We start from the raw sequence: 12,187 nt of genomic DNA on the forward strand, positions 1-12,187 counted from the left end.
ACATTGACAAAGGAATGACAAAGCTCAGAAAAATACACGTCACCCAGAATTTTCTAGGTGCTTTTAGGAAGTTGATGGAGAAGGTGGTCTTCCCCAGAGCCACTGATTGAGCGCTTAGGCAACCCATGATGTGGCGCTGGGGGGTCAGGGATGAGCTTTCAAAACCCTGCAACAGGAAGAGCAGGGGGAGGCTTGGGTCAGGCCTACCTGGCTCCGTGTCTGGGATCTCTTGATAACAAATGGAAGGTCAAGGAGGTCAGGGAATGTGGGCGCCACTGCCCTCTGCTGGAGGAACTGGTATCCTCCCCAACCAACACATGTTTTGGGCTCCCAGTCAATGGTTCTTAACCTTTCTTGGATCCTGGGTCCCTTTGAGAATCTGAGAAAAACTATGGACTCAAAGGAAACAGGATGTGCGCTCATACGTAAAGGTTGGCATAGAGTTTCAGGGGTTTGTGGGAAGACCCCCTGAAACCCATCCATCAGCCACTCAGATAACGGTGTGACTTTCGAAGCAGATAGACCTGTCAGGTCAAGGCTGAGATACCCACCTCTTAGTCTATGAGACAGAGGAGAACTTAAAGAGTTTATCCAACCTATTTTCTGCCAGGAGTGCCTTTTTCTCCCTTTGGATCCCATATTTAGAAAAATTTTCTCTAGCAAACCTATTGCATTGACTAAGAAATCCCTAATTTTTTATTAACTAAGCAGAACAGACAAGTGATAGCCAGTAACCTCATTACGGCTGAGTTCAAATAATCCAGGTAAAAATCAAAGCTAATTTCACATTAAAGTAGCCAGGGGAGCCCTACTGAGGACAAATTTTGATTTTTGGTTGGTCTTTAAAATACTAATACTCAAACTATGATGGTTACACTTGCACTAACTCTCCCTCTCCAGTTCACACACTTCAGTCCAAACTAACTCAGTGATGCTATTTGTTTCAAACTCATGCTCTTTCACAAATCCATATCCATGCAACTTTAAATGCAGGTAAATGCAGACAAGGTATTTCTTCCAACATGCCTTTCCAAGCTTCCCCTCAGACTCAGACTCTCTAAGGCCAATTCAAACACGTATTGACCACCAAGTGACCCTTAAATCTGCTCTGGTTGTTACTCTTAAGCTGTATCCCACGCTGGGATACTCTAGCCTCAAAGTCTGGGCCATGGGAAAACACAGAGCCTCCTCGGTGGAGCACCACTTAGTACCTGGCATGGCTAGTGCTAGAGATGTAAAAATGAAAAAGGCATCATTCCTACTCCTCATTCATTCATTCATCCAAGGAGTATTAATTAAATGCCTTCAATGTACCAGGTACTGTGTGAGGCACTAGGGGGATAGTGATAATGAGACGAGTGAGGTCCCTGCTTTCATGGAACTTGCCATCTGGTGGGAGAAATGGAAGGGAGTGGGAGGAGAGGAGAGGAGTACATAAACAAGGAAGATAATTGCAAATTATGCTGTGCACTAGGAAGGAAATAAAGGGGGTAGGTGGGCTGAATAGGGAATAGAGGCCGCAAGCATCTCCCAGGCTTAGCAGTGTGGCAGGGTAATACTCAGAGTGGGAAGTGGTGGAGAGTTTCATGTTATTTTTCACAAAGCTGAGGAATGTTGTTATACCTTGGAATTAGTAATAGTTGGAGCCATTACCAGCATTCAGCGCAAAGGTACAGGGAGAAGAAGTGAATACACGAGTCCCAAGAGAGTGCTGCTGAGGCGACCCCAGGAACAGGAGCTACCAGTGTGCACAACCACCAGGGAGTCGCAGAGTGAACTGGGTCCAGCTCGCATGATTTTCAGTCTCGTTGTGCTCTGCTGGCTTAATTTCCTAGGCTGCTGTAACAAAGTATCTCAAACTGAGTGTTTTTTATTTTTTGTTTTTTTTTACAAGTTTTAATCAAATATACACTACCTGACAAGATGTATGAGTTTGCTCGGACTCATAATGTATAGGCCAAGGAGAAAATTAAAAACAGAATCAGAGAGCTGTAGGAAGGAAGCACGCTGTAGTCTTAGAATATTTAAACCCCTGCAGTGGGTGGTGCTTGTGTGTGGAGAATGAACCAAAAAAGATCACTCAAAATCTTCAATATTCACATCCCTAAATATTTTAGATGTAATACATTTTTGGTCATACTATAATTATATACACTTGCATATATTCCTATGTTAACTAAGTTCAGATATAAAAAGGGCATTCAAAATAGAAACATGCAAAGTTTTGATTTCTCTCTAATTTTTGCACATGTGTGTGTGTTTCTGTGTGTGAGTATGTTGGAAGGGGGTGCTTTTCTTCTCACAGCTTTGCTACTCACAGAAAATACCTTCTCTCTAGAGAGGTTTAAGGGTTATTTTGATAATATGGGTTGCTACAAAGTTTAATTATGTAAGTAAATATGTCAGAAAGATTTCAAAATATGTTTAATACAATCACAACTTATTGCTCTGATATAATTTGCTTTTATATTGTCATGTTTAGCTTTCAAAAGTACTTTTCCTTTTGTGTTTTTAAATTATGTTGGATGTAAAATTACCAGATGATTATTTGGTATTAATAAGTCATACATATAATAAACATGTTCAATGTTTCTTTAAATGGCATTTTTAATAGTGCTGGTATATCAGCAGTATGATGTTCTGAAAAAATAAAGTGACAAAAGGAGATTAATTTTGATCTACATGAACCTTGCTTCTTTTTGTTTTAAGGAAACTTTATCTACTGAAATAAAGTTGGCAAAGTTAGGAAGGGAATCAGAGTCGACCAAAACTGGCACAGTTACTCCTCCTCTAAGCCAAACATGTCCTTTAAAAGGTTTAAATAGTTAATGTATTCCACAGGAATTGGTGACAGCATCCCGAGCCACACATCTTCACATTTCTCTTTATCAGATGACACTGCTTCCAATGTGGGCATCGGATGTATTCTCCAGTTCAGGGCACAGAAAAATGAATCATAATTTATTTGTTCTTCACTGTCTTCAAACCTGGACAGTAAGGATGTCAGAAGATCATCATTCAAAGGTAACCTGGAGGACTTGCACAGCCGTTTGATGTCTTTGCTTGGTAATACTTTTTTTTTTCTCGATCTTGGTACACACATCTGGCAATGAGTGTTTCAAAATTCTCAAAATAATTTTTCTTGAGCTGTTCATGGACCTGTGCAATGAGAACACTGGAATCTAGACATGTGTCCTCGGGCACCCAGTAGTAGCGTGCAATTGTTATTACTTCATGGTCTGTGAGTTTCCTGACAGTTAAACTCATCAATATGTCTCTGAACGTATTGTAATCCACCATCTTTGTGTGCCTACAGTCAGCAGCTGCAAACAGCTTCTTGAGCTCTCTGGACTTGAGTTCTTTGAGCTTTTGTAGGGCAAGTTTGATGCTGCTCTTAGGAAACTTATCTGAATGCTTTTCCATGTAGTTGAAGGTATATTCATCAGCACTGAGCAGAAGAAATAGGTAGCCATTCAAATTCACTTTAGCTCCAACATACAGCTCCTCGGCCTTGATGTACTCCAATAGTTCACTTTTAAAGATTTCTTGTCCAGGCTTCTTAACATAACTCCTTTTCAAGAACTTCCCACCAGTAATCCCTGAATTCTTCTCTATAGGTTCAAACACTGAAACTGTGTTATCGCTGAGAAAATATGAAATAACAAACATCCTGTCCACATCGGCACATTTGCGTGTGAACAGTTTCGCAAAAAACCGGAGTGTACTGCTCATGTTGCCATTTCTGTCTTTTTCCATGAACTTTCTGATCTTCGTATGAGGTGTGGTCATGAGGGCTATGCAGAAGTGGAGAGAATCCTCTTCAGAACAAAAGTTGGCATAATGTGGAAATTTCCTTTCTATTTTCAGAGGAGGTGGAGCCTTACATGGAATGGAGGTAAAGTTCTCAATTCCATGTTTAGTCTTTTAATAGGTCTTTGTAAATTCATCACAGTCACAAAGGAGCACTTTTCTTCCCCACACATTGATGGTGGTTCCTATGGACAGGTCACTATCTTTGTAAAAGTCTTGGTCTAATTTTCCTGCCTTGTGTCTTTCCAAAAGGCAGCAGCCATGCACTCAGTTCTCTACCAAGCCACGATACAAATTGAGAACTATTTGGTCTGTTACGTGGCCTGGTTGATAGACTCCAGGTGGGCCATACTTGGGTAGCTTTCTCCTCTGGAGCAAGAATGGCACAGCATGCCGACCTAAGTTGTCTGGCAAAACTTCTTTGATCTCAATAGTATCATCAGACAGAAAGTAATGCAGGATGAGTTCTCTACATTCCCCAAACAATGAGGCTGAGTCATCCCACAGGCAGAAGAAACGCAGAACCTTCCTATCATACTCAAGGAACTGTTTCAGAGCATAAAAGGACTCATAGGGATGTAAGGGCTCCATGCACTCTAGCATCTTTCTCCATGTCTTCATGTAAGGATCTTCTGGACACTGTCCTGGGGGATTTAATTTGACCCCTATTTTCTTCAAGAAGTTTTTTGTGAACGTATCACAGTCATAAATCTTAAATGTCCGGCCATAAAAGACAATGTCTATGTTGATATTAAAATGATAGACGATATAAAACTGATCCTCATCAGGAGGTGGGAGAGAAATCCAATGACGCCGGATCGAAGTCCCTTGAGGCAGTCCACTACTTTTCAACTCTGGTTCATTTACTTGAATGGTGTCATCTTCAAGGTAGAAGTAGATTTTATAGTGTCTTATTCTATATTTTTCTTGACTTATGTCAGGTACTGCATCTTCTACATAGGCGTCAAAAGACAATACCTGCTTATCAAAAACCACCCAGGATGGCACATCGGTTGCTGTTCCTGTAGGAAATGCACTGTATTTAGGCTTCACCTTTTGTCCAAGTAGCAGTTCTCCCCCTATTCCAGGCTTATCTTCACTCACCAGCATCCTAACATTGTTGCAAAAACCCCAGTGTTGAGATTTGTGGAACTTCTCCTTTCCTACCTTGACTCCCATCTTGTTCTTGGAGGAACTTGACTTCCATCTCGTTCCTCCCATCCATGTATTCCTTATCTTCTTCCTGCAGACACAACTGGCAAACCCAAGGGAAGAGTAGTGACCAGTGCAAACAAGCACAAATCATTTCTCTGCTGTTGTTTAAATAAGGTGTTATTTACTGGTAAACGTTCTTTCATGCTCAGGGTTTTTTGTCATTGTGTCGTTTTGTACTGCATCTTCAAACTGAGTGGTTTTAAAACATTAGAAATATATTTTATTGGTTCTGGTGGCTAGAAGTCCAAGATCAAGGTGTCAGAAAAGTTGGTTGGTTTCTTCTTGGAAGCTAAGAGGGAGAATCTATTTCATGCCTCTCTACCAGCTTCTGGCAATGGCCAGTGGTCCTTGGCATTCCTCAGCCTCAGCCTGTAGTTGCATAACAGTAATCTCTGCCTCCATATGCATCTGTCTTTCTCTACATTCTTCTCCTCCTCTTATAAGGACACTAGTCATTTGGAATTAAGGTTCTCCTTATTCCAGTATGATCTAATCTTAGCTAATAACATCTGCAATGACCCTATTTCCAAATAAGGTCACATTCTGAGGTTTTAGGAGGGACATCCGTTTGAGTCAGGGCACTATTCAATCCAGTATACCTGCTTCAAGTTCGCAAAACATTAAGTTTCTGCCATATTTTCCTCTTTCAGGGACCCTTTCATTCAGTTTGAATCCCGTTACTGCTATATTATGTATTTGGAACACATGATTGAGTAGTTTAATCATTTGAAAGAGCAAGGATTATCCCATGAGATACCACTACACACCTACCAGTGGCGACAATTTTAGAGTGAAATTAAAAATCAAGTGTTGGTGAGGAAGTGGAGTAATAGGAATGGTCATAAACTGCTGGTGAGGATGTGAATTGATACAATCACTCTGGGATACAGTTGGCAGTTTCTAATAAAGCTGAAGATAAGCATGCCTTACTGCCTTCTTTAGTTATATACCCTATAAAAATGTGTGCCAGTGTGCATCAGAACACATGTACAAGAATGAGAAGCTTTGTTGGTAGTAATCCCACACTGAAAACAACCCAAATATCCATGGGCAATAGAATAAATAAATAATGGACAGAATATAATGAAATACTATATTGCTGTGAAACAAGAATTAGCAACACACATGGACAAAACCAGGGAGTGGGCTTTTGAGGTGTTAACAATGTTCATTTTATAACTTCTTATGCTATATTTATATGTTTAGCACTTCTCTGTATTTGTTATATTTCACACACACACACTAAAAAAATAGAAAAAAGCAAAGAGGGGGCACTTGGGCTTTGGAACCAAAGAAGCTACTTAATACTGTTTAACTCTGGACACATTACTGAAGTGGCAAAATGATGGTAAGACCCCTCTTAGAGAAAGAAGATATGAAACAAAAATGTGAATCTCCCTTTAAGAAAGGGATTCATTTCTAATTGAAGAGAAACTTAAAAAAAAAAACCCACTGGAATCTAAATGACTTTTATTTATGCAGGTGCTGTGCTATAAAATACTCTAATCTGCGTTGTTAATGAAGTTGAATTTACAACCTAGTTAACTGAAAAAAGAGTTTATGTTTGGTTGATTAACCAGTTGAGGCCAAAATCTAGTCTACATAAGTGAGTTTTCATTTTTCCATTTTTCTGCTATCCAAAGTAAAAAGATCCTGCCTCTCTTGCTGTGAAACTCTTTATTATAAGACTCTTCAACCATCTGAAATGCAAACTTCATCTTTGTGAAACTTGTTCCAAGCAACTGGGAGAAGTCTTAATGATAGTAATAATGGCCTATGCTAAGAGTTTCAATTAGGAACCAAGCACTCTTTTAGACAGTCTGTAATTATGAAAACATTTTGGCGTTACGCTATCATCCTTTGACAACTTCCTTACCCTGTGACACAAGAAGATATCCCAGGGTCATCTTGTATTTTCCCTGCTCCAGCCCTGGAGTCTATGTCTCTAATTCATGTCCTCTTCTGCAGACAGGATCTGGAAATATACACTCACATATTTATTTATATTTATATCTGTTCCATTACATTAAATACCATGGGGTCATACTGATACACTGAATTCCCATACAAAAGCAAAGAGTTCTTTCAAGCTATCCTCCTTTCCATGTTTGTAACTCCCTTCTTTAGCACTGGGAAACCTACTTTTCATCATTTCAAATGTAATTGAATTTATGAGCATATTGCTGTCTTTTAAAACCTATTTTTCTCACTTGAAATGGTCTTTGTTCTCCAAGAACTACAAAAAAATCCAGAGTTTTAATTTATTTCATTCATTCAACCAACATATATTTATCAAACCAACACCGTGTGTCAGATAATGTTCTAAGGCTGGGGATACAGCAGTGAACAAAACATAGTACTGGGAAAGGAACTTTGGAGAGAGAATAATAGACACAATGATAAGAAATGGCAAACCTAGGATCTGAACCTGGACAGCCTGGCCATAGAATTCATTCTATACCACCTGCACTCTGACTGCTTTTGTAATTTGTTCTCTGCCTTCTACACAAGTTTACAACTCTCTTGAATCCAATAAAAATCCCTTGTCAGTTTCTAAATCTGCACAAGGCAGAGCCTTGTGCATCTTCTACATTACTCAACTTCTCTGAGACTCAGTTTCCAAATCTGTGAATATGAAGGTCTTAATCCCAATCTGCTATGAGGATAAATGAAATTATATGATATGTCTGGTGCTATTTGTGATACACTGTAGGTATTTAGTGAAGTTAATTTTCCTTTTTTAAACACAAAAAGTTCCTCCAGCACAGAGATTTATTTTCTCTCATTCATTCATTCATTCACACATTCATTATACATTCATTTATTCTTATATCCATTCAAAAAGCATTTATTGAGAATCCAGTAGATACCAGGCTCTCTGCTAGTCATTGTGGATATTGAAATGGCACAGCCCCCATTTTCAAGGAGCTCACAGTCACATCCAAGACACACACAATTAAAATACAATGTGATAATGTAGCTCAGATCAGAGCTAGAAGTAGGGTAGTCATGGAAGATGGTTTCCTGAAGGAAGGGGTCTGTCATAGCAGGGACTGGTGCAGCAGTTCTGCTGTTATAAGTTGCAAAAATAAATGAATAAATAAATGGGTAAATGAATTCAGTTCAGTTCAACAGGTATTTCATGGAAGATCCTACTGTCCAAGGCATTGTGGTCTGAATGGGGAGTGTGCAGATGAAGAAGGGACAGCTCTGACCCTTAATGAGCTGGTTTTACTGGCAGATACAAACATCTGTAAAGAGATGTTCCAATACAATGTAGAGAATTCAATGGGGTACACAAGATACTGTGACAGTAAGATGGAGGAGGGCTCAAATCTCTGCTAGTGGATGAGGGGGCCCTCTATGGTCTATTAGTGTAGACTTCCTAGGGTGACCTGTTGAAGCTTGGGTGTGTCCAGTAGGTGAATGGGAGTCATTGACAGCTTCTAATCAGAGAAATAATATGGTCGAATTTGTATTTGTGGGTAGGATTGATGATGGAAACAGTGAAGGAAGACTAAAATCAATGACACTAGCAAGGAGTCTGAATTATGAATAGGACGCTTGAGGTAGACCGTTTGATTTGGAGACAGAATTTGGCAGTGGTTGCAAAAACTTAGAGTATGTAGAATGAAAAGAGGACTAGTGGAACCCTTTGAACCAACGCTGTAAGCACCAGGTCGAGAGAAAGCCTTGGAAGGACATCTAAAGGGAGGGGTCAGAGGAGGAGAACTAGGAAAGCCTTGGAGTCCTGAGAGTCCGAATGAATAAAGGCAGGGAGAAAAGGAGGATCAGGAGGAGAGCAGTTTCGTCCAATGCTGTATAGAGGTCCAAAAAGCATCCATTTGATTTAGCAATAACCTTTGCCAGAGCAGTTTCAGTGTTAGCGGTGCAGGCGCGAGTTCCACTGCAATAAACGAGTGAATGAGGGAGTAGAAAAAGTGAAGGTAAGTGAATGAATAAAACAAGCGCCGTGCCCTCACTTGCCCTGGGAATTTCCAAGGCCAACGTCGAGAGCTGGTGTGAAGGATGAGCCTTCCCGACAGGGTTCTGGACGCCGCCTGGAAACTGTCAGCTTCGCAACCCTGAGGTAGGCGCGGCTCCAAGGTCAGGGTCACCTCGGGCAACCCGTCACCTTGACGACCAACTGAAAAAAACCGGAAAGCACGTCAGATCGTCTCGCGATATTTGGCACGCGGGCGCCAGACTTCTGGGACTGGGAACCGCGGCCTGTTCTCGCGAGATTTGTCTGGAGTCGTAGCGCGGAGCCAGGCGGTGGGGAAAGCTGGAGCAGCGGGTGGGGAACATGTCGGACTCAGAGCTCGGCAGGAAGTGGGACCGGTGCTTGGCGGATGCAGTCGTGAAGATAGGTAAGGGGCTGCTCGATCCTGGCAAGCCCCGTCCAGAGCCAAACAGCCAGCTCAAGGCTCTGCCGCACAGACGGGCGGAAGGGAAGCCCTGTGAGAGGTCAGGCCGTTCGGCCTGGTGAGCCCCTCAGGCCACGACTAGCCGCCCGGCCCGGGCGGGAGGTCACTCGGGCGGCGGGGAACACGGGCCCGGGGAGCCCGGTCTGTCACCCGCGGAGGGAGAGGTGGAGCCGCATCCCGGAGGAGGTAGGGGCCGGACTGGCAGGTGGCAAGAGAGTGCAGGGCGCTTCGGGTGAAAAACAGTGTGCAGGGCACAACTTCATGCCTGAGGCTCGAAATTCCCCTCCTTGGTGCCACATCTCCCACACGGGGCGTTGGAGCCTGGTCAGGAGGCCTCATTCCTCCCCAGTTGAAACAAAAGTTCCTTCTAAAGAAGGTCATCGGGAGCATTTATAAGACACTGCAAGGCCCCAACGTGTGTTGCTGTCATTCCGAGTTGTAACCTGAATTATAGGCATCGGAGTAGTCTGGGGCGTGAAATTGGAGACAGCGGTGGTGATCTGGAATGAGAATTGGGGTTGGAAAGTGAGAAACTGGTCCTTTTTAGTCTTTAACTCGGCATAGCCTTTTAACATGTGCTCAATGACTACAGAAATGATGAAGTCACTGCATGGAGGGGAGGGGAAAGAGGGAAACTCATGTCTATATTAAGTGCCAGACCCAGTGCTTAGTGTACAACTTAACACATTATCTCATACAGGTCATGAAATTGAGATGTGAAGGGATTTGTCCAGGGTTTAATTAATGGCAAAGTTGCTAATAAATGGCAAAATTAGGAATTTAACCCAAGTTTCTGGCTTCATGCCCCATGCTCTTTCCTTGATATTATTTTTAATTATCCAGATTTGATATTTTTATATGACTTTGCCCTTGAATGGAAATATTGGAGAAGAAATAAGATTGTAAGCTCCATGAGAGCAGGTATCTTTTTCCGGTTTTGTTCACTGCTCTGTTACCAGCTCCTTGGAAAGTGCTTAATAAAAACTGTTGAGAATGGATCAGTAAATGAAGTAATCAATCATAGCTACCACTTCACTCTTTAGTTTGCCACTTACTACCTGTGTGATTTGGGGCAAGTTATTTAACCTCTCTGTGCCTGTTTCCTCATTTGAAAGTTGGCAATAATAATTATTACTATCTCACAGAATTGTAACGATTAAGTGAGTTAGTTTATGCAAAGATGTATTAATGACATTAAGAATGAGTTATTCTGGAAGCAACCAAAGAAATACAGTTAACCTTTGAGCAAGGGAGGGCACCAACCCCCATGCAGTAGAAAACCAGTGTGTAACATTTGACACCTCCAGAACTTAGGGACCTACTGTTGACTTTATAGTAATACATAATAAAACGGACTAGCATCAACACAGATTTTATGCATTCATGACCTACCTTTTTCTGAATTTTTTGGATATTTTAAATATACTAGGTAGTCTGTGAATGTTTTCAAATTGTCACAAATCTCTAAAAAATTTTCCAATGTAGTTCTTGAAAAAAATTGGTGTCTAAGTGGACAGGAAGATTTAATATATCTAGATATGAAATGACCAAAGTAATTACTAAACGATATGATGTAGTAGTTAAGAATGGCAGGTAGACAGAACTGAGTTTGAAATCACCCACTTCTCTCTTCACCTCCATCCTCACTAGTTTTGCAGCTTTGCGTAAGATCTCTTCCTTAGCTATGAAATGGGGCTAAAGAGGCAAATTTACTTAGAAGGGCTATGAAGATTGAAGGACAGAAAATACAGAAGATACTTAGCTCAGTGCCTGGCACTTAGGTATTCATTAAATGGTGGTAGTAATAATTATTGATACTAATATAGTGCCACTGGTGGCCACTTGACACAGTGAGTAGTGGTGTCATTCATGTGTGGGACATTGGGGAGTAGGGAGTAGTGGGATAATTAAACAAGGTACAGTGATACGTGGTTGCAGATAAAAATTTAAATGAGTGGTTCAGACTCTCTGCTGTAGAGTTATTATAAATCAAGTAAGTGGAGTGATGGGCTGAGGTCATCCAGTAAGAGTTTGCCAAGGCCTTCAGCTAACCTTTGGAGAATAACTTAGACTTGGATAGTCAGGGAAGGTGGAAGAACTTGAGAAGAGTCCAAGTTGAACTTCGATAGAGGAGGCAATTGAAGCATGGAGAGGTGGAGGAGCTAGGGTTAGAACCCTCGTATTCTAATTTCAGCCCCTGCTATCCCTAAAAAAGGCTGATTTTGGTGGAGTCGAAATTGTGTACTGTCTTAGGTTCCACTTGATCTTGAAGGCTTTTGAGTTACCTTTGGTTTTTACACATGCATTCTGCATATTCAACACCTCTGTCTTAAAAATCTATTACTTACTGCTTCCAGGGCTTGTTAATAAGCCTAAGCTGGTGGGGAGTCATAGCATAGTTGTAAGGAACAAATATTTATTGAACTTGGGCCAGTCAGTGGGCCGAGAGGCAGAAGGCATTCACTGCCCTCAACAGGGAATTGATGTGATATAAATGGAATTTTGGTATAATTGTTCTGGTAGTGTTTTATATAAAACAGATTTGGAGGAAGCAAATAGTACTGTGAATGCGAAGTGATAAAAGTCTGAACTGTTAGACCAGAAAGAAATGGGTATATTTGAGAAACATCAAACTTTTCCCCCATTTATAAAATGGAGATAGCAGTGCCCCCCTCTGAGGCCAGCAGAGCCAAGTACATAGTAGAAACTCAATAAACGCTATTTTATTTATCTCT

The 12,187-nt window shown here is 41.3% G+C and overlaps 2 protein-coding genes across 2 annotated transcripts in view; one reads left to right on the forward strand and one right to left on the reverse strand.

Moving 5' to 3' along the window:
* Positions 1 to 2,201: 2,201 nt before the first annotated feature.
* Positions 2,202 to 4,989, reverse strand: LOC130683664 (EF-hand domain-containing family member C2-like). The gene is given in 2 exon segments (XM_057501928.1): positions 2,202 to 3,075; positions 3,078 to 4,989. Coding segments are annotated over 2 exon segments (2,208 nt in total). The 3' UTR covers positions 2,202 to 2,779.
* A 4,253-nt stretch (positions 4,990 to 9,242) lies between these two features.
* The window catches only part of MICOS10 (mitochondrial contact site and cristae organizing system subunit 10), a 31,230-nt gene continuing 28,285 nt past the window's right edge, over positions 9,243 to 12,187 (forward strand). Inside the window, exon 1 of the mRNA XM_036914482.2 lies at positions 9,243 to 9,395. Coding sequence (XP_036770377.1) covers positions 9,332 to 9,395 — 64 coding nt within the window. The 5' untranslated portion in view covers positions 9,243 to 9,331. The remainder of the gene's footprint in view (positions 9,396 to 12,187) is intronic.

Source organism: Manis pentadactyla, chromosome 4 (assembly GCF_030020395.1).
Source record: "Manis pentadactyla isolate mManPen7 chromosome 4, mManPen7.hap1, whole genome shotgun sequence".
Lineage (NCBI taxonomy): Eukaryota > Metazoa > Chordata > Mammalia > Pholidota > Manidae > Manis > Manis pentadactyla.